The following is a 23431-nucleotide window of genomic DNA, read 5'->3' as shown; positions in this document are numbered from 1 at the left end:
TTATATATGACCCTATTGTTATATTCTGTGAAGAACGGAATAAACGGGTCAGAGAGAAAAACAGCATACTAGATGCAGCTAGATCATATTTTAATAAAGTTTCTGTTTAATATTTTATCAATCGAATCATTAATCTAAGTTAAGTTAACACTACAATTCCCAATTTTAAAGTTTCAGTAGTTCTTTGGGTTAGAACTCATATCTAAATGTACATTATTATCATCGGAGCTGGTATCTAGGCCTATAGAACTATCAGCACTATTAGTTGATACTGACCTTAATGATACATAAATCGAAAATATTGTCATCCACTATATCATTACATCTTTCATCAATTACTTCTAAAGAAGAAGTAAGATAACCCTTTGACGAAAATGTTCGGTTACTTTCATTTCAAAAGAATGAAATAGTTTTTTTATATCACTTCACAGGTATTTTGTAAAGTTCGGCTACAAATAATTCTAATAAAAAGTCAAATAAGTTTAGTTTAAATTAGAAATTTCATTTAACTTATAGATAAAATAACAATCGCTAATTTAAATGTGTTAGGGCTAAGTTGAAATAGATACATTTAAATGACAAAGCTCTAAGTCCATTGATAATAAAAAACGCGATCAATTTATTTACTTGAACAACCTTTGGATACATCAAAGTTCATACTACGAAATGGGGAAGATCGATCCTGGAAGAAACGTATAATTTCTATTTATCTCAACCAATTGAGAACTTTGGCCGACACCATAAGTTTGCTCAAAAAAAGGAATTGAGAACCAATTACAACGACGCCTGAGAATATACTCGGAATATTGTAATGCTCGCTTCCTATACGTTTGCAAACTGACGGGCATAAAATTCGGTCGAAAATTATTAAAATAATATTGAAAAGTGTAAAGTCCGCTTTAGAAGCTTCAATTCGAAATTTTTTTAAACGCCTCTAATAGAACAGACGCGAATTTCTATAATTCCTAGAAAAGACAATGTATCTTAATCCAAAGACATACTTGGAATGGCCCGATTTTTCTTTCATAGTGTTGGTGCTGGTAGTGTGTACGGCCATCGGATGGTATTTCAAACAGAGTAAGACCAGCGGAAAACTGTCAGAGTTCATACTGGCCAGCCGTAACTTGACCGTCGTTCCAGCAGCGCTGTCTATCGCTGCCACGGCCATGACCGCCTATTCCATGAATGGCGTCACTGGTGAACTGTATTTGTACGGATCAGAGTATGCCATCGGTTGGCTGTCCTCTTTCGTCGGCTTTTCTGTGGGTTCCTTCATATTCGTGCCCAAGTATAGATCGTCTCAGTACGTCAGCGTCTTTGAGGTAAGCAAAATAGCCTCTATTACGTATTGAAAGGAAATCGTATAAGTATACTAACAAGGAGACGACCCGAGGTGATTTTCACCAATTTTGTTTTAATTCCGGGGATCAGTAGACCTTTATGTAACTTGAAATTTCTTGAAAGGAAAAGTTTCGACGGGGTTTAGTTTTTCCATGGCAACCAAATTTCTTTTTAACTTAAAATCTACCTTTAACATGGAGAAATCACAGATTTTTAGTGTCCCCCTTTGAAAAATTTTAAAATATTAAAAGAATTAATTTTTTTTAAACCATTGGATAAATTCAAGCTAATTTGGGTAAGTGCGTGTAAATATGGGGAAAATAAGCAAATTGTTTAAATACAAGTAAATTTCGGTAAATATTAGTAAAATGTGTAAATTAGATAAATGCAAGTATATTGGATAAATTTGTGTAAACTTTACTTGAATTTACTCAAATTTTGCTTATTTAGTGTCATTTACCTAAATTTAGCCATTTACTTGAGCAATGTCATTTACCAATTTTACTTCCATAACGAAAATTTACCTAATTTACACATTTTACTAATATTTAACGAAATGTACATGCATTTACCCATTTTGCTTATTTATCCCAAATGTTCACGCATTTACCGAATTTTACCAGAATTTACCCCAATGTACAATTTCTCCATGTTAATTTCCATAGAGAAAAGTAGATTTTAAGTGATCAAAACATGTTTGGTTTCTATGGCAAAACTAAAGCCCGTCGAAACTTTTTCTTTAGGGAAATTTAAAGGTTCATAAAGTTCTACTTACGCTCCGAATTTAAGCAAATTCTATGAAAATCAACTCGGGTCGTCTCCTTGTAAGTCAAACATACAGACTTTAAAAACTATTTTTCAATATAATTCATATTGAACTTCGATAAGGCGGAGCCTACGAGCTTTTAGAGTAACAGAAACATTCAATTTAACGAAACAACCCGTTTCTAAGAAAAAAAAAGCGTTTGTATTCCTTATAAAAAATGTGCCCCACAACGTGCATTCGTAACTGAAGGTCGAATGAAGACTCTTAGAAGACTGCGGCCCAAAAATTCGTGTTCTGAGGATATATTATATATATTATCCTCATTCGCTCACCGTGTTACAATTAGATACGTATAGAAAATACACGTAGATCATTGTATCCTGCTCTAATGTTTAATAAATATTCCACGATTGTTATAGTTTTGTCCAACGCCCAATTTTATATTCGTGTAACCGAAACGATAGCGGCAGCTCTTATTGAATTATATCCAGTTAAGTATACGCGAGTGGAAGAAATGCTAAGATGCAATCGGAGAGTTGAAGATTCGCTAAGAAACTATTTGAAAGCTTAAGACATTTAGAACCTATTTGAAAGCTTAAGACATTTAGAAACTATTTGAAAGCTTAAGACATAAAGAAACTATTTGAAAGCTTAAGACATAAAGAAACTATTTGAAAGTTTAGGATGAAACTATTTGAGAGTTTAGGATGAAACTATTTGAAAGTTTAGGATGAAACTATTTGAAAGTTTAGGATGAAACTATTTGAAAGTTTAGGATGAAACTATTTGAAAGTTTAGGATGAAACTATTTGAAAGTTTAGGATGAAACTATTTGAAAGTTTAGGATGAAACTATTTGAAAGTTTAGGATGAAACTATTTGAAAGTTTAGGATGCAACTATTTGAAAGTTTAGGATGAATTTATTGGAAAGTTTAGGATGAAACTATTTGAAAGTTTAGGATGAAACTATTGGCAAGTTTAGGATGAAACTATTTGAAAGTTTAGGATGAAATTATTTGAAAGTTTAGGATGAAACTATTTGAAAGTTTAGGATGAAACTATTTGAAAGTTTAGGATGAAACTATTTGAAAGTTTAGGATGAAACTATTGGAAAGTTTAGGATGAATTTATTGGAAAGTTTAGGATGAAACTATTTGAAAGTTTAGGATGAAACTATTGGAAAGTTTAGGATGAAACTATTGGAAAGTTTAGGATGAAACTATTTTAAAGTTTAGGATGAAACTATTGGAAAGTTTAGGATGAAACTATTGGAAAGTTTAGGATGAAACTATTTGAAAGTTTAGGATGAAACTATTTGAAAGTTTAGGATGAAACTATTGGAAAGTTTAGGATGAAACTATTGGAAAGTTTAGGATGAAACTATTGGAAAGTTTAGGATGAAACTATTGGAAAGTTTAGGATGAAACTATTGGAAAGTTTAGGATGAAACTATTGGAAAGTTTAGGATGAAACTATTGGAAAGTTTAGGATGAAACTATTGGAAAGTTTAGGATGAAACTATTTGAAAGTTTAGGATGAAACTATTGGAAAGTTTAGGATGAAACTATTGGAAAGTTTAGGATGAAACTATTTGAAAGTTTAGGATTTAACTATTTGAAAGTTTAGGATGCAACTATTTGAAAGTTTAGGATGAAACTATTGGAAAGTTTAGGATGAAACTATTTGAAAGTTTAGGATGAAACTATTTGAAAGTTTAGGATGAAACTATTTGAAAGTTTAGGATGAAACTATTTGAAAGTTTAGGATGAAACTATTTGAAAGTTTAGGATGAAACTATTTGAAAGTTTAGGATGAAACTATTTGAAAGTTTAGGATGAAACTATTTGAAAGTTTAGGATGAAACTATTTGAAAGTTTAGGATGAAACTATTTGAAAGTTTAGGATGAAACTATTTGAAAGTTTAGGATGAAACTATTTGAAAGTTTAGGATGAATTTATTGGAAAGTTTAGGATGAAACTATTTAAAAGTTTAGGATGAAACTATTGGAAAGTTTAGGATGAAACTATTGGAAAGTTTAGGATGAAACTATTTGAAAGTTTAGGATGAAACTATTGGAAAGTTTAGGATGAAACTATTTGAAAGTTTAGGATGAAACTATTTGAAAGTTTAGGATGAAACTATTTGAAAGTTTAGGATGAAACTATTTGAAAGTTTAGGATGAAACTATTTGAAAGTTTAGGATGAAACTATTTGAAAGTTTAGGATGAAACTATTTGAAAGTTTAGGATGAAACTATTTGAAAGTTTAGGATGAAACTATTTGAAAGTTTAGGATGAAACTATTTGAAAGTTTAGGATGAAACTATTGGAAAGTTTAGGATGAAACTATTTGAAAGTTTAGGATGAAACTATTGGAAAGTTTAGGATGAAACTATTGGAAAGTTTAGGATGAAACTATTTGAAAGTTTAGGATGAAACTATTGGAAAGTTTAGGATGAAACTATTGGAAAGTTTAGGATGAAACTATTGGAAAGTTTAGGATGAAACTATTTGAAAGTTTAGGATGAAACTATTGGAAAGTTTAGGATGAAACTATTGGAAAGTTTAGGATGAAACTATTGGAAAGTTTAGGATGAAACTATTTGAAAGTTTAGGATGCAACTATTTGAAAGTTTAGGATGAAACTATTGGAAAGTTTAGGATGAATTTATTGGAAAGTTTAGGATGAAACTATTTGAAAGTTTAGGATGAAACTATTGGAAAGTTTAGGATGAAACTATTGGAAAGTTTAGGATGAAACTATTTTAAAGTTTAGGATGAAACTATTGGAAAGTTTAGGATGAAACTATTGGAAAGTTTAGGATGAAACTATTTGAAAGTTTAGGATGAAACTATTTGAAAGTTTAGGATGAAACTATTGGAAAGTTTAGGATGAAACTATTGGAAAGTTTAGGATGAAACTATTTGAAAGTTTAGGATGAAACTATTTGAAAGTTTAGGATGAAACTATTTGAAAGTTTAGGATGAAACTATTTGAAAGTTTAGGATGAAACTATTTGAAAGTTTAGGATGAAACTATTTGAAAGTTTAGGATGAAACTATTTGAAAGTTTAGGATGAAACTATTTGAAAGTTTAGGATGAAACTATTTGAAAGTTTAGGATGAAACTATTTGAAAGTTTAGGATGAAACTATTTGAAAGTTTAGGATGAAACTATTTGAAAGTTTAGGATGAAACTATTTGAAAGTTTAGGATGAAACTATTTGAAAGTTTAGGATGAAACTATTTGAAAGTTTAGGATGAAACTATTTGAAAGTTTAGGATGAAACTATTTGAAAGTTTAGGATGAAACTATTTGAAAGTTTAGGATGAAACTATTTGAAAGTTTAGGATGAAACTATTTGAAAGTTTAGGATGAAACTATTTGAAAGTTTAGGATGAAACTATTTGAAAGTTTAGGATGAAACTATTTGAAAGTTTAGGATGAAACTATTTGAAAGTTTAGGATGAAACTATTGGAAAGTTTAGGATGAAACTATTGGAAAGTTTAGGATGAAACTATTGGAAAGTTTAGGATGAAACTATTTGAAAGTTTAGGATGAAACTATTGGAAAGTTTAGGATGAAACTATTTGAAAGTTTAGGATGAAACTATTTGAAAGTTTAGGATGAAACTATTTGAAAGTTTAGGATGAAACTATTTGAAAGTTTAGGATGAAACTATTTGAAAGTTTAGGATGAAACTATTTGAAAGTTTAGGATGAAACTATTTGAAAGTTTAGGATGAAACTATTTGAAAGTTTAGGATGAAACTATTTGAAAGTTTAGGATGAAACTATTTGAAAGTTTAGGATGAAACTATTGGAAAGTTTAGGATGAAACTATTTGAAAGTTTAGGATGAAACTATTTGAAAGTTTAGGATGAAACTATTGGAAAGTTTAGGATGAAACTATTTGAAAGTTTAGGATGAAACTATTTGAAAGTTTAGGATGAAACTATTTGAAAGTTTAGGATGAAACTATTTGAAAGTTTAGGATGAAACTATTTGAAAGTTTAGGATGAAACTATTGGAAAGTTTAGGATGAAACTATTGGAAAGTTTAGGATGAAACTATTGGAAAGTTTAGGATGAAACTATTTGAAAGTTTAGGATGAAACTATTTGAAAGTTTAGGATGAAACTATTGGAAAGTTTAGGATGAAACTATTTGAAAGTTTAGGATGAAACTATTTGAAAGTTTAGGATGAAACTATTGGAAAGTTTAGGATGAAACTATTGGAAAGTTTAGGATGAAACTATTGGAAAGTTTAGGATGAAACTATTTGAAAGTTTAGGATGAAACTATTTGAAAGTTTAGGATGAAACTATTGGAAAGTTTAGGATGAAACTATTGGAAAGTTTAGGATGAAACTATTTGAAAGTTTAGGATGAAACTATTGGAAAGTTTAGGATGAAACTATTGGAAAGTTTAGGATGAAACTATTGGAAAGTTTAGGATGAAACTATTGGAAAGTTTAGGATGAAACTATTGGAAAGTTTAGGATGAAACTATTGGAAAGTTTAGGATGAAACTATTGGAAAGTTTAGGATGAAACTATTGGAAAGTTTAGGATGAAACTATTTGAAAGTTTATGATGAAACTATTTGAAAGTTTAGAATGAAACTATTGGAAAGTTTAGGATGAAACTATTGGAAAGTTTAGGATGAAACTATTGGAAAGTTTAGGATGAAACTATTGGAAAGTTTAGGATGAAACTATTTGAAAGTTTAGGATGAAACTATTTGAAAGTTTAGAATGAAACTATTGGAAAGTTTAGGATGAAACTATTGGAAAGTTTAGGATGAAACTATTGGAAAGTTTAGGATGAAACTATTGGAAAGTTTAGGATGAAACTATTGGAAAGTTTAGGATGAAACTATTGGAAAGTTTAGGATGAAACTATTGGAAAGTTTAGGATGAAACTATTGGAAAGTTTAGGATGAAACTATTGGAAAGTTTAGGATGAAACTATTGGAAAGTTAAGGATGAAACTATTTGAAAGTTTAGGATGAAACTATTGGAAAGTTTAGGATGAAACTATTGGAAAGTTTAGGATGAAACTATTTGAAAGTTTAGGATGAAACTATTGGAAAGTTTAGGATGAAACTATTTGAAAGTTTAGGATGAAACTATTTGAAAGTTTAGGATGAAACTATTTGAAAGTTTAGGATGAAACTATTTGAAAGTTTAGGATGAAACTATTTGAAAGTTTAGGATGAAACTATTTGAAAGTTTAGGATGAAACTATTTGAAAGTTTAGGATGAAACTATTTGAAAGTTTAGGATGAAACTATTTGAAAGTTTAGGATGAAACTATTTGAAAGTTTAGGATGAAACTATTTGAAAGTTTAGGATGAAATTATTTGAAAGTTTAGGATGAAACTATTTGAAAGTTTAGGAGGTAACTATTTGAAAGTTTAGGATGAAACTATTTGAAAGTTTAGGATAAAACTATTTGAAAGTTTAGGATGAAATTATTTGAAAGTTTAGGAGGTAACTATTTGAAAGTTTAGGATGAAACTATTTGAAAGTTTAGGACATTAAGAAACTATTTGAAAGTTTCGGACATTAAGAAACTATTTGAAAGTTTAGGACATTAAGAAACTATTTGAAAGTTTCGGACATTAAGAAACTATTTGAAAGTTTCGGACATTAAGAAACTATTTGAAAGTTTCGGACATTAAGAAACTATTTGAAAGTTTCGGACATTAAGAAACTATTTGAAAGTTTCGGACATTAAGAAACTATTTGAAAGTTTCGGACATTAAGAAACTATTTGAAAGTTTCGGACATTAAGAAACTATTTGAAAGTTTAGGACATTAAGAAACTATTTGAAAGTTTCGGACATTAAGAAACTATTTGAAAGTTTCGGACATTAAGAAACTATTTGAAAGTTTCGGACATTAAGAAACTATTTGAAAGTTTCGGACATTAAGAAACTATTTGAAAGTTTCGGACATTAAGAAACTATTTGAAAGTTTCGGACATTAAGAAACTATTTTGAGGTTTAGGACCCTAAGAAACTATTTTAAGGTTTACGATCTAAGAAACTATTTAAAATTTAAGATCTAAGAAACTATTTGAAAGTATAAGACCCTAAGAAACTATTTAAAAGTTTAAGACCCTAAGAAACTATTTGAAAGTATAAGACCCTAAGAAACTATTTGAAAGTATAAGACAAATAGACTAACACGGTTCAAGAGATTCTCAGTTTATATTGGTACACGCAAAGAAAATAGAGAAATCCAGGCGGCATGACGTAAAAATCTTAGTGTCGTATGTTGTGAGGTGCTCTAAACTGGATAAGTTGCGATATCGAAATCTACTAAATGAAGAAATATTACTGTTGCTTATTAACATTTTTTAATTTCAACGATATTTATTACGCAATTTCTACTACTTTTGTTCTTAAATCGTAATAGAATGCTAGGGTAGACTCAAAGTTCAGCCTTCAAGACCAACACGATTATCTAAAATGTTCTTATCTCTTGTAGTTGATGGAGGAACGTTTTGACAGCTCAGTGCGAAAGGTGTTTTCCTTTGCTTATGTCTTTCAGAAGGTTAGAAGATAATCTGGGAAGTTTTCATGTCCCCATGTGTAACATTTATATTACAGCATCTGTATCTTAGCGTAGTGATGTACATGGCGGCACTTTCTCTGAGCACTTTAACCCAATTTGACCACAGAATGACCACTTTCGTTCTTGGTTTCGTTTGCACGGCTTACAGCTCAATGGTATACTGTGCATTGGAGTTCTATATAGAGAAAAAGTGATTGTCTCTCATTTCTTCTAAGGGTGGACTGAGAGCCGTAATTTGGACAGACGTTATTCAATTTGGTCTAATGAATGTTACCATGTTAATAGTCATATTTCAAGGCCTTGTACGCATTGGTAACTTGGGACATTTATGGACTAAATCTGTTGAGAGTGGATTTATCACGAATTTTCAGTAAGTCACTTCAAGAAAAATTCAAGAAGTACAATACATGTAGCCTTCCAGGTTTTTAATTGAAACAGTGAAAGTAGTGCCCTTCTCATATCTATCGTGATAGATATGGCACAAATAAAAAATTTTGCATGCCTACTTTTCATTCTTGTGGCTCATTATCACTTGAACCTCTCCGATTACAATACATAATTGAATTAACTGTTATTTCTTTGCAGTTGGATTGAAAATTCCACCACTCGTTACGGAATTTGGTCTTGTTGCCTGAGTGGTTTTCTTTTACCATTAGACTGTTTCGTGGTAAATCAAGCTTTTATCCAAAAAGTGCTTGGAGCAAAATCCGAGTCGGTGGCTAAAGCGTAAGATTTAATCAGATTTGTCAGAAGTGTGAAAGGTCTTCGTTGCATTGGACCGAAATTTCAATTTCCATTTTAACCCGATTTATACTATTTTTATTTATTTATTTATTTATATGACGTTCCTACTGGTGATAAAAAAAAGTACTTCTTTAAGTACCGTGTACCAAGACAATGCAGCCGTACTATTATACTTTTCGAAATACAACGCCCTAAATTCTACTTGTATCTGGAGTTGTTAAATATTTTATTTTATTTTGTTTCAAATTGCGGATCCGACGGGAAATATTGTTTTAAATAATCGTTTTTTTAATCGTATAATATTTACTTTAAAAATCTGGGTAATTTCATTTAAATACAAAAATATTTTTTAAAAGCGATTGAAAACTTTAGGTCATTCAGTAACAAAAATATGCTATTTTTATAACCATCAGATAGCGTTATCTGCGGATTTTAGGACGTCTTCATTCTGAAAATTATAAGAGCATGACGGAAGGAGCTGATGTTGAGGTTCTGGGTTATTTGGAGCCTAGATACGTTCTTGATGTTATCATTAAGTTCTTATTAGTTAAAGCATTTCGAAATATTTCATCCTTTACTGTAGCTCCGTTATTCTTGGCTCATTCCTTAATTTGTTAATGGGTGCAGTGATAGTTTTGACTGGAGCCATCCTTTACGTGATGTACGCCGAGTGCGACCCTACCCTTTTCCCGAACCACACTGGAGTAACTAGAGTAGACCAAGTAAGTTTAGCTACGGAAATTAAATCCAAACTTAGTAAACGGTATCAGTTTTTTTTCTTACATCATAAGCCTATCATAAGGTCCCCATAAGTAAAGGTCTAGCAAAGAGTCCCATGTTTACGGAATTGTCCGTGCTAAAAGAAAATTAACGTACGTGTACGACGATAGGGCGAAATTTCTCTATCTAAAATATTATCTTACTTGGTAGAGCATCCACGCTCGGGTTGATAAAAACGCGTCTAAATCTAACATAGCCAATTTTAGGTTCTGATGAACAATTTGACAAAGATAAGTGTTAATTTGAAGTTTTGAAGCGATAAGATTGTGAATAAGCCTTGGCTACGGTGCTAAGGGCTCGCGGCGGCGATTTATCCCGCGTAGTATATTCCTTTATCCAAGGTGTTTCTAACGACGTAAGTTTAAAATCGTTCGCGCACGGCTTGTGCGCATTCATAATGCATTTCGCGAAATTTATTTCAGAAATGCATAGTTGAGAACATAACTACTAGGAGGTGCAGATTTTTAATACCTACCGCTTAATAACGGGTATGTGATCATCCTAGACCTTTGCTTATGCTTACATCGATGGTGGAAACAATTAAGCTTAATATAATTTAGATCGTGATTGGAAAATTTGTGTCCGTCTGCTTAGAGGACCTCTAACTAAGCGGTCTTCCTAACGGCGAAAAGCCAGCTTACGGTTCTAGTTCTTTCTTCTCAAGGCATATTTACTTTCAATTCCTGGTTAAAACATTTATTACGTCGCAGATTTTTGTTTATGCAATTGGGGATCTATTCATGCACTACCCATTACTGAAAGGAGTGGCAATTTCCGGGATCCTAAGTGCTTCTCTGAGCACCTTCTCATCGTTAATCAATTCATTCGCGGCAGTGGCTCTGGAGGACTTTGTCAAACCGATCTTCCCCAATTTAGTTCGGACTGAACGGACGGCAGTTCTCTCTTGCATGATTTTGAGTAAGAGAAATAAATGTTGATTTAGTAAAGTCGAATTAAATTTTGAGTAATTTCAGGTTTTGTGTTTGGCATCAGCACCACTTGTGTTAGTTTTGTTGTTCCTCTTATTGGAAATGCTCTTTTTGCCTTGCACATTCTAAGTGGCGTTATACGAGGACCATTGGGGGGCGCCGCATTCCTTATTTTCATCTACAAAAAACTAACTAAAAAGGTGCGAGATTTTGATACATTTGTCAAAAGTATCTTTTAATAATCTCTTTTGGCAGTTTTCTGTTACATTCATTAATTATAATTACTCTTGTTAATGGGAATTTTGACAACACAAGCATGTACAAGACTAGAAAAACCTCTTTATTTAATTGAGCTTCATACGAGAGAAGGACATGGAACAAGAAAATAGTGCTTTAAATACGCAATACAAAACATTTTCAATGAGAGGGTTTCGGTGGTTATATGTGTATTGTCTAGACATATATGTAGGGATGCAAGCTAAGATTAAGATACTAGGGGTGCGACATAGTGTAGCTAGTTATTTTTCAAGTGGACAATGCTTAAATTGTTGTTTCTAGCCTAATCCGTTGTCTGTTTAGACGTCTTAGGATCGATAATATTACTAATAACACCATCTTTGCAGGCCTGTTTATTAAGCCTCGGTTTTGGAATGCTAGTCAATTCCTGGATTATAGCAGGCAGCTATTTATACGTTGGGCCGCGAAAATACCCGACACTACCACATTCAAGTCAAAACTGTGACGTGGGATATTTAGAACTTTTTTCTGACATAGAAAACCGAAGTAATCACTTCACAGGGCTTTACACGACAATGACGACACTGGACATTATTACGACCTTCTTCAGTCACAATAATGCTGAGAAAACCCTGATAGTAAAAGAAAGGTGAGATATACAACTATCGTTTTCACGTGAAAGGTAAAAAGAACCATAGGCGAGAGTAGCTATTTAAGTCAGGCGCACTAATTATTTTTTGCGCTCCTAATCATTGTGGCCCACTATATTCTTTTTGAGTAATTTTGTGCACCATCTTTTAAATTTTGACCCCCTAATTTTATCTGACTTTGCAAGCCACCCGGCCCTACCCGTATATAACTAAAATATTAGAAGAAGGAAAGCCAGTAGATTTTCCCGCTTAAAATTATGTACGAAAGAATAAACAAAGATAAATGAATTAAATTCGTATTTTTGTTAAACTAATTATAATAATTAATTTATTATTAATCAAAATATATAACCGTGAGTAGAGGAGCGATCTTGCCGAAATCCAAATGGCCAGGCACGTATATCTGAATTGTCTTTTAAAAACTTGTCAAGCTTCTTATGAATTATCGAGTCCAAAAACGTGCCTAATAGGTTAGATGTAGGGTGATAATTTGCGAGGTGGTTACGCTTTTCAGACCCCTTGAAGACCGGTATCACATTGGCAAACTTACAACCTATTCGCTCTTCAATCTTTTCAAAACCAATGCAACGACCGTCGGGTCATCTGAAGTAAAGGCGAAATTTCCAGTGATATCCCAAGGGATTGCAAAGTGAAATCGAGATCCTTCTTACTGTAGCTACGGTAGAAGAAATCATAAAAGGCCGTAGCTTTAGCTAAATGACGGAGCAATCGTCCATTCTGTAATTTAAATGAAAACCGTGACTTAGAGCGAACACGCTTCAAAAACCTATGAGATTGGTAACGGTGGGATCATAAAAAGGTGGTACGAATTGTATCAACGCTTCTCTAGTCTTTCTTCTTAAGAATTTTATTTTCAGTTTAACCATCTGTCGTTCTTAGACTCTTTTCGATGGCTAATTTTTCACATTCCTGTAACGAATAAGGACACCAGATATCCATGGCGGACGATATAAACCATGGATTGTTAAAGACGTCATTTTGTCTTTAACGCACGCAACCCCAAACTTTTTGTCATAGTTTCATCCCGTAGGGAACGTAATACTCAGTTTCCAAAAGTTCACCGGAAGACATATCTTTGTAGTTGAGTATAGTATGTTGAATTTGCAATTAATATGAAGGTGAAAATATCGTGAAGTAGAAGAGTCTTGGGATGCCGATAATCCTGAATAGAAAAAACTACGCCACCTCCGCGCATTGGATGTTCAATTTAAAAAGCAACGTAACCCTGTGGAAAAATTTCTGAATTCAGAACCGATGAGTTCAGCCACGTACCATTGATATGGAAAACATCACATTGGTTTGATTTCAAAAGTGATTAAATCTTGATTTTGTTTCTCAAACTTCGAGTGTTAGAGATAACAAACTTTATATATCGGGAACGCGATGTATTAACGATGGTAGGACTCACAAGCGAAGAGTTGGCAACATTGATTAATGAACCACTGAAAGCTGGCAGGTCACTGGCCATTGTGGTACTTCTGCAACGGATGCCCTATTGTATAAAACCTAACTTACCCTAGGCGTAGTGGCTTTTGCCACTAGGACAGCCTGACACTCCTATTCCTACATTATTATTTATTTACTTTATTTATCACCACTCCAGAGAGATGGCGCCAGAGAGGCGAGAACCACCTTATTTACCCTATATAAACTCTAGTCCGCGCGGCAGGGACGTATTTGTTTTTTAGCGTTTTGACTCGACGGTTAGTCGGCAGTCCACCAGAGTAGCTCGCCAGACTTCCATGGCAGCACTGCTTTTTTTCTCTATAAGATATTTTTTGCCGTGGTAGTCATCCCTGCCACTAGTTACAACAAGCCTGTCTCAGCAGCAATAAAATAGCATCCGTTGATAGTTTAAGATAAACTGAATTCACTTTGTATTTCCTTGCGGCCCCCAAATAAAGACTTTATTTTTTTGAAATAAGGTGATTTTATTTCGATTAAAGCCGATTTGGTTTTTCCCTTGGCTGAATATCGGTTACACTTCTACGGAGCTATTCCTCACGACTTATATTAGCACATTTTAAGTGAAACCAATTTTAACGAAAATCGTCATCGCAGAACTGTCCCATCTGATTGTTAGATAGTGCCTTCCGCCAATAAGTCGCAAGATGACTTCGGCCCTAAATCCTGGATGTAACCACTTAAAAAAACTTAATAAAATTTTTCTGATTTTGAATTAAATAAAAATTTGAATGACGGCAAGGTCATTTTACAATCAAGACGGGATAGGGGTTGGTTTCAGGATCAAACCAGCAATATAACTACATAAGTTGCTTAACCACACAGCTATTGCTAAGTCTACACCAAAGAGAATTGTAGATGGTAAAAGATAAAAATGGCGATGAAGGACGAGCCGAAAAGCTGTCCATCGCCAAACTGCAGAAACATCTAGCATCCAAAGAATGTAAACACGAGCATAGAACACTTGAGGTATCGCCAAAGAGAAATGTGACATAGAAAACAGCGAAAACCGAGAAAACCCAAAAATTCGTAGAAGTGAGAGACACCTAGCACTGGAAATCTGGAACAAGCGTCACTACGCCTGCAACACATTTGCAAGACTGCATTTCCGTACTAATGTTAATTTTAGTAAAGCAAAAGCGCCAAAATTGGCACTGAACCTAAGAATTTATAAAATAAATATAGTTATATATGGTAAGCCTAACTATTAGAAAATAATAATTAAATACAAAATTGAAAAAGAGCGTGAATTAAAGTAGTGTAATCGTGGACCATGAAAAACCAACAAAAGTAAGCTTCTCCATTTTTCAGTGTGTTCATGCCGGTTTACAAACTTCCTTGGATATGGTATGGCCCTGTTGGTTTGGCAGTATCAATGGCAGTGGGAATCATTTTCTCTGAGATTTCAAATATGTGCACTGGTAATAACAGCCCATAAAAATCTGCAATTATTTTTCGCTTATCGTTGGAATTTACAGTTACTACGAAACGACCTCGACAAAGTTCTCAGCATTACTTAATAGGTACAATCAGGTAAGCTAAAATTAACAATAACCAGTGTTTCAAAATAAAATTTCCGTGGGCTACTGCATATTCAAATACACACAATCCCCCGACGTGTTAAGTATAACTTGTATTAAGTTAAAATTAGAAACAAATGCAATCACTAAACATTAACAACCATTTTTCCATGTCTATCCACAAAAAATACCTTTGTAGTAGAAAACTTGAAGGACGGGGATTGTGTGAAAGAAATGGCATTTAAGATAAAAGGAAGTAATAAATCACAAAAATGGCGCTTCTCTGGCCATATTGGGGCAGCAAATGTTTCAACTTTCTTACCGATTAATATATAATGTACCAATTTATCCCTATCGGTTGTACATATTTTAAGAAAACGGCGAAATAGAAAATAACACTGCACAGGTTTTGCGACCCGTTTGACCAAAATGATTTAAGGGTTGTTTGGTTCACTGATGGATGCAAAAATAGCTCTGGCGTTGGTGCAGGAATGTACTGCCAGACCAGTAATTGTTTCTCTTATGAAAGCTTAGGCTTTTTATGCCAATGTTTTTCAGGCGTAAATATCTGCCATTTGCTTCTGTGTCGACTTTTTTCTTAAGAATTATTTGCGGGGTAAGGTAATCCAGATTTATTTGGATAGTCGGGCTGCCGTTAAGGTATAGTGTCTCTTCTATACTAAATAGAAACTAACGAAATAGCCAGTAATGTAAAGTTTGGTATTCTGCCTTGAACCCAATTGTTTTAGTTTATTATTCATTTGTTTTTTAACGGTGAAGCGATTAACACAATAGCAAATAGTGAATTATTAAACTAGCAGAAATGTGCTAAATACTACAATGACAAATTCCATTACTTCAAAGAATCGAGTTTAATCGACACTGTTAATAATAATAATAATAATAATAATATTTATTTTTGAAAAACACAAGCTTTGCTGGCAAACACGGAGGCAAAGCCTATTCGTGGTGGTTACCGGGACAAAACAAAACACAAAAATTACACGATTGAATAGATACAGAATCAATTAAAAAAATATATTTAAGAATTATTTAAAAAAAAGGAGAGTGAAAGTTAAGAATTTTGATTGAACCAATTTGTCAAAAGAAATTCAAACACTAAAGAGCGAAAATATGGAATAGTTAACTGAGCAGAGGCCTCCCTGAGGTCTGTGGGCAACGTGTTCCAGGTTCTAGCACACCGGATGAAAAATGAGTGATCCAGGGCTAAGCATCTAGCAAACTTGATATAGTATGAAGGGCCAGAATGTCGAGTACTAACAGTCATAAAGTCGCTTAGAAAGAAAGTCGTATCGCTGATCAATTTCATATCAAAAACATCTCTACGAACAGATAATGGTAAAAGACGAATGTTCGCTAGTCGTTTATCGTAAGAGACATGGCCAGGGTAGTTTGGTCGCGGTTACTTCAGGTAAAAACGAGTAAACGATCTCTGAACACTTTCCAACGCGGCAACGTCCTTTTTCAGATAGGAATTCCAAACAGGAGAGGCGTATTCAAGAACTGGTAAACACATTGAGCGAAAGAGCGTGACGGATGCGCGGGTATGACCGGTAGTACGACGAATGAGTCCACACAAATGACGGGCCCGATTAGAAGCGTGGTTGACATGTGACGCCCATTGAAGGTCCCTCGAGATGAAGACGCCGAGGATCTTCATTTTATAAACGCGAGTGATAGCCACACCGCTGATTTTGTAGGAGGCATCGTCGTTTTGCGTATTTCTTCTAGTGATTACCATGAAATTGCATTTCTTGATGTTGAGCGAAATGGCATTGGCAACTCCCCATTGGAAGACCCGAGAAACATTACCTTGCAACAATATACGGTCAGCCGCAGAACGAATCGCGATCGAAATGTAACTGTCGTCGGCGTATTGATAAAGGGAACAGTTACCAGTCAGAGCTGATGGAAGATCAGAGACAAACAAGTTGAATAGAAGTGGTCCTAGGATCGAGCCTTGAGGTACACCAGAAAGAAGCGGTCGGTAAGAACTGAACTCTCCGCGATAAACAACACGTTGGAAGCGATTGCTTAAGAAATCTCCAATCCACTTCAGAAGAACTCCACTGACACCAGCTCGTTTGAGTTTAAACAAAAGTCGCCTATGGCAAACAGAGTCAAATGCCTTTGACCAGTCAAATGAGACCACGTTTATGTCAGGCGGGTTACGCTCGTCGAGTAACGACGACCATTAGTGGAACGAGTGTAGGAGCTGACGCGTGCACGATACACCCTGTCGGAAACCATACTGAGAGGCCGGGATAACCGAATTGTCTTCTAGGTATTTAAACATGTTTAGAGATTTTGGAAATAAGCAACTTGTACGAGGCGAATGCCAATTCAAAGTATTTTACGCGATGGATGTTGAGATAGTGCTTCTTATTTTGGAAAGCGCACAAGAGCGAAATACGAGTGTTAAGGAAACGGAATGGTACTTTTACTGTTGAATAATCAGAATGGAACTTGTTAGAGTTGAATACGCGAAATGGTTATAAAGTTAATTATTGAGAGTTTCGTTTAAGCCTACAGATAGCCAATTTTTATTACTTACTCGCTGGTTGAGAAACAATTATCAGGTGCGTGGAAAAGCCATTATCCATAACACGCATTATTGCACCCCTGATGACGGTGCAATAACGTGACCGCCACTAGTCGGGTCTTATATATTTATGTTTTAAATATATTTATATTGTGTTCTTTTAAATATTGCTGTCCTTCATTTTTCATTGAAGTTATATCACTGGTTAGTTACAATAATTTCATAGAGTGTGGGCTTAGCCTGCCTCCCCCTCTGTTAAACATTATCATTATCTGGCGACGTGGTCGCGTGCTTGAGCGCCCCAAATATAGAGTTAACCAATTATACGATACCAAAATTTTATTATGAACCTTTTCGGGGAGGGAAGTATCCCCGTAACATTCTTTTGATGTGACTCTGTGACTTGAGCGTTTGAAAAGGTAGAGAAACAGTCAAATAGGTGCGTCGATGGATTTTTCCTCAGCGAAAAATACTACTGACCTACAGACTACTTGTTCAAAGCCAGCAACATGTCTATGGCGTAAAAAGGATGTTACGTTGTTAACGTAGGGGAAATAGGTAGTTAGGTACTACCCCCTGAGAAGATTAATTATACATTTGTGACAATATACACTATTTATTTCAGCTACGACAGTGGGAAGGAACAAGACGTGGATTCCATTGAATTGACATAATTAAGTCGTTGTATTAATTTGTCAATTTAATTATAAATATTAAATAATTAAATAAATGTTACCAAATGTTTCATACATCGTTAAATAGCAGCTCGTTTCAGCTAATACATTTCGCATAATAAACACTATTTAGAAGAAACTCTAAAGACTGAACGGTATCACTTTCCTAAGATTGTTAAACCCTCAAGTTCAGATGAATCTGTGGCACCCTTCTCCAGGACCTTAAATATAGTACATATAAATATTTGTATCACTAATGCGTGCTTTCAGTAGCGGCGCCAGGTTTTTGTGGATGTAGGCCAACCATTTACAACTTACAAACTTTACGAAAATGAATGTACGTAGGTACATTAAGTAAAATAAGTTTAAGAACCATTTATTTGTAACGATACAATATGGAAAACTGACAACTAAAAAATAAACTACTGTCAAAGAAAAGTTACTCGTACCTTTTAACGGAATAAAAACAGCAGTGTCGTTAAGTGAATCACTCGCTTAACGACTACATAACCCTGGGCTCTCCTTTAACCGGACCCGCGTGGCCGTTCGCTAGTTATTTCTCTTGAGACTTTAATTAAAGGGGCTCCAAAGTTCGGTGACAAAAAAAGAAAATTGAGCATGCTTTTAATCCCCCCAACCCCTCACTCGGCCTTGGCAGAGTCAACCGTAAATTTCGCACTTTACTGACTTTACACACATTTTGCCACCGAACTATGGAGCCCCTTTTAAACGATGACGACTCTCAAGTTAACCTCATAGCCCTTGATTCAGCTACAGAACCCCGCGCGACCGTGCGTTAACTCTCTTGAGCTGGTCTTCCAAAATTAATAATTCTATTACAGCTTTTTCAACAGTTTATATACATGATCTTTGTTGACATTGGGGGGGGGGCTTGATAAGAGATATAGTTGGTCGTTCCTTGACCTTGAACTGATTACTTGGTTTAAACTATAGATGGCGCTAGGATTGTGATCTTAAGTTCATGCCATCGGAAATCAAATTAGTAAAACCAAAAGAAGCATAAGATCCAAAAGTGTGTCAGCTGTACCTTCGCGCCTATTAAAATTTCTAGTGAGACCTAGTCGCACTATAGACTACATAACGTACTACTTGGAATAGTACTAGCAACGCTATATTTACTCTATAGTCTGGCGCGATTTTCTCACTTCGATTTACTCGCCCGTAGACATACGTTCTAAAACGCCTTACTCGGCAGCGCTGGAGTACCTCGAGTTTGATGACGTATTTTCCGACCCCCCTTCGTTTCCCCTTTTTACTTTGCGACAAACTCTCATTAACTACTATACCGTTCTGACACACTTTTGGGTCTTATGCTACTTTTGGTAAAACTAGTGGATCATACATTACATTTATATATTAATGTTAATTTAACAAAAAAAGTACAGGAATTTTATGGGTTTTGAGTCAAAAATGGTTGAAATCGTTATATAACCCCCACTTTCAAAACGTTCTACCTGAACTTTAAAATAAGAAAACAATAACGGTTCAACTTAGAACACTTGGGAGTATACTAAAAAAACTTATTAATAGTTAACCAAAAAATAATTATGTTTACGTTAATAGTTCTGATTGTTCACAATTTAGGTGTCACCCACATTGAAGGGTTTTTTTTGTGGTTGTCCCTTATTGGCTCGTGGTTTCCCTTTAGGTAGTGGTGAAGACAGATGTATGTGCTTCAAAAAGGATTTTTGCGTGGGTCTTTTGCGTTTATGGTTTGGGTAGTTTCAGATGGTTTCCTACCAGGCGGTGGTGAAGGCGGATACAAATGTTGAAAAAAATGGGTTTTTACGCTGATCTTTCGCAATGATGGTTTGGGTGGACCTGCATGGCTTCCCCTCGACTTCAAGGATATTTCCGATGGTCCGCACTGATTGCTAATGTGGCCGTGCTGTTGACACTTGGTGCACCAATTTCGTTATACCATTGCCGTGTAGCGTGGATCGTCGTCGAAGGAGCTATGACATTCCCAATATCGGCGCGTTTGGGTGGTTCGTCCGCCTTCCCTTTGACATTGCTTTTTTTAAAGTAAAATCCTGTCTTGATTTATCAATTGGTTACGGCTTTCGTTTCCGTTTATAGAGACTCTCTGCTGGCAGCACCGGATCGATCACATCCTCGGGATTGATTGTCTCTTGGTTTGAAATTGCCTCGAGAGTTTTGCCCGTATGAAGCCACAGCACATCGGTAACTTTGCCTATCTCAGCGTCGCTGGAGGGTTCAGTTCTCGCGAAGAACTACGGTGTCACCAACAATGCGCTCGTTGGAAGAGGGAAGAGGTTGCGTTGTGGTCTATTAATAATTTTTGAACTCGGATTTTCTGCCCCTGCAATTTCTACTGCTAAAGTTGTCGCACTATCCTAAGCCGAGTTGTCTCTATAACTCTTAGGTTGGGTCACTCTGCCGTCATCCTGGTTGATTCTGGCTTTTTCTGGTGATAACGCTTCCACTTTTATCCAAGCAATCGTATAATAAATATTATTTATAATAAGGGAGTCCCCACACCAAAATTGAGGGATCCGGTTCTATTGGTTGCTCGACTGGTTGGGGCTTGAAAAGGAACTGCCAAGGCAAGGGAGTCCTCGGTGCAAGTTCAGCTCCCGATGAATTATCTGCACATTGATAAAATAAAGTTTCTTTAGAAAGAGGTAGTGAGAAGCCTATGTTGCCTAATTTGTTTGGTCGCGGTTCTGGAGGACAATCTGGGAATTTGGTAATTATTGCATTTTGTAGGAGTTTCATTAGTTCAATAGTTCCGGTGGCGTCATCGGAGTCATAGTCACAAAACGACGTGGTTGTTGAGGTCTGGACCGAAAAGTATTGAGTACTGGTTGGAACTGAAAATACGTCAGGGGTGATGCTGGAAGACCTTGGTCCAAGATCTATTTCTGGTGTCCATTGAATCGTAGGAGGATGAAGAGTTGTTCGAGGCAAGGTAGTCCTTGATATAAGTTCGGCCTGATCCGTCGGTAGGCATAAATTATTGTTCTGGCCGTCAGATGATGTTGATACAACGGTAATCATTTTAACCGTTGGCGTTTCACTGATGGTTGTGGTACTGAGCTCTACTGGAGTTTGAAGAGAAACACCAGTTGGTACAGTGTTTTGTTGGAATAAGTTACTTGTTCTTTCTCGGCATCGGCGAAATGGTCTGTTCTTGGCTCTGGCGTTGTTGTTTGCATTGTCTCCAGCCGTTAGTGGGATACTCAGTTGATTTCCATTAAATCGAATGCTGAGGTTACTGGATCTGAAATCCATGCAGGCTCCCATCTTGACCAACCAGTCGTATCCTAATATGATAGGAAAGGCGGACTCTTTCAGCAGGTAGAAAACAAACTGTAGAGTTGGTCCGTTTGGGCTGTTGAGTTGCATCGCCCGGGTTACTAGTCCCATTTTTTCTGCGTATACATATTGAGTGGCTAGCTGAGCTCTGCTCGCTGGTAACTCGTAAATAGGATAATTTTGGTCTAAGTTTGTGAAGACTTCGGTGTCGATATAGGAAGGCTGAGATCCGGTGTCCACAAGTGCTTGAATTGCTTGTATATAAAGTTACGAAAGGGCTACTTAATTCGTTATGATTTACCTGAAGTAACTCCTTTCCTAGCTTGATGGTAGACTCCATTTTTAGTGGATTGATAATCGAGGGAAAGGAAAACGGGTTTCTTAATGTAACGGAACTGGGAATTGAAAACTAAAACTTCACTCGTTATGTTGTTAGTAATTTCAGTACCGTTACCTTAGTCTTTGATGTTGTCAACTTCAGGTTTTTGAGCTTTAGATGATTTTGGTGGTGAAAGAATGATGTTGATGGTTTCACCTTCTAGAATTGGTCTTTCTGAGAACTTTGTTGTAAGAGTTTCTACATAAGTATCAGTCTCTGACTTTATTTCTTGATGTAGAATGTCAGAAGAGGATGGTTTGATTTGGTCTATTGGACTAATAATGCAGTCCAAAAGTTGATTTTCACAATCCGTTGCTTTAGTTTGGTGAATCTCGGTAGTTTGGACTGGATTCGCAACTGTTGGATCTTCTTTAGTTGTTTGAAGCATTATCGATGAGTGGGTTTAATTAGGTTTGACAGTCCTTGTCTGGTCATTGATCGGCTGACTGAGTTCTGGTCTGGCTTCTATTACAACGGTTACTCGAGATAGGAAATAAGATGAGTGCTGGTTTTCCTCGATGTCATTCCGTTCATCTAACTCGGGCGGCTTCTGCAGTACCATTATACTAGTTACTGGTAACTCAGGTGTTGATTTGGTTTGGAATCCTGCTGGTATAGGTAGCGTTGGCTGAAGCGAAGCCACTTCCATTCGTTGATTGGTCATTTCTTGAAGCGAAGAAATCCTCGGGTCTTCTGTCGCATGTACTGGCTTAAAATTCTCCGGGCATTATCGACTGTAATATTCGGTTGATCCACATCAATAGTAGGCTCCAGCTAATCTAGAAGGTCTTGGCAACTGTTGGTTAGTATTATACCCAATTTGTGGCCTGGCCCTTGCCTAGGGCTGATAAGGCTGAGGACCCCCAAATGCTTGTACGATCAGTTCAGCATTCATGACGGCCATCTGTAAATCTCGTATGGTATACATCGCATTAGACTGTAATAAAGCATTATATTTTGGTAATAAACCCAGTCGGATCTGTTGTATGATCATAACTTCCGAGGAGCTGTTAGTATCTGATAGCTGATTATACAAGGCTATCAATTTGTCTACATATGTCTCTGCCAATTCTCCGACTTTCTGCCTAGACTCATAAGTGCGACACCAGATTTAATTATTATAGAATTAGTTAGACGATAACCAGGTGGTGGGCTTACCTGGAAAAAAATTGTGGCAAAGGTGAGTTATTTAGATCTGACGCCACAACATTGGTTACATTACTTTGCGTAGCTACTGGATAATTTGGGTTACTAGTTGCAGTAATAGGGTTATGAAATCCAATGTTACCTGAAGAACTTGTAACCCAAGGTTACTAGATAGGTATGGGTGACGAATAAACGCGACGCAGAGAGCCGTTCTAGTTACGTCATGTTAGACCTCGAGTCGCTGAAATTATTGGAATGTATATTCTTTGCCCGTATTTTGGGAGTTGTTCGTAGTCGACGTTGGGGGCTAGCCGGTGGCATTTTTAATAATAATT

The 23431-nt window shown here is 35.5% G+C and overlaps 1 protein-coding gene across 3 annotated transcripts; it reads left to right on the top strand.

Moving 5' to 3' along the window:
• The first annotated feature begins 773 nt into the window (after nucleotides 1-773).
• LOC149922021 (sodium-coupled monocarboxylate transporter 1-like) lies at nucleotides 774-18377 on the top strand. 3 transcript variants are annotated; one of them, XM_090163544.1, is made up of 12 exons: nucleotides 774-1322; nucleotides 8603-8668; nucleotides 8725-8844; nucleotides 8905-9059; nucleotides 9275-9415; nucleotides 10017-10155; nucleotides 10924-11131; nucleotides 11188-11216; nucleotides 11766-12028; nucleotides 14826-14935; nucleotides 14993-15047; nucleotides 18223-18377. In XM_090163544.1, the coding sequence occupies exons 1-12, from the start codon at nucleotides 978-980 to the stop codon at nucleotides 18269-18271; spliced, it is 1680 nt and encodes a 559-aa protein (XP_090019670.1). In that variant the 5' UTR covers nucleotides 774-977; the 3' UTR covers nucleotides 18272-18377. The 3 variants fall into 3 exon arrangements, with proteins under 3 accessions (XP_090019670.1, XP_090019669.1, XP_090019668.1); XM_090163543.1 differs by having other exon boundaries at nucleotides 11188-11342; nucleotides 14993-15037; XM_090163542.1 differs by having other exon boundaries at nucleotides 11188-11342.
• Nucleotides 18378-23431: the final 5054 nt, after the last annotated feature.

This window comes from Leiobunum rupestre, chromosome 11 (genome assembly GCF_980474605.1).
Source record: "Leiobunum rupestre chromosome 11, qqLeiRupe1.1.hap1, whole genome shotgun sequence".
NCBI lineage: Eukaryota > Metazoa > Arthropoda > Arachnida > Opiliones > Sclerosomatidae > Leiobunum > Leiobunum rupestre.
Note: the sequence above shows the minus strand (reverse complement) of the source record. Positions and strands in the feature narration are given on the sequence as shown.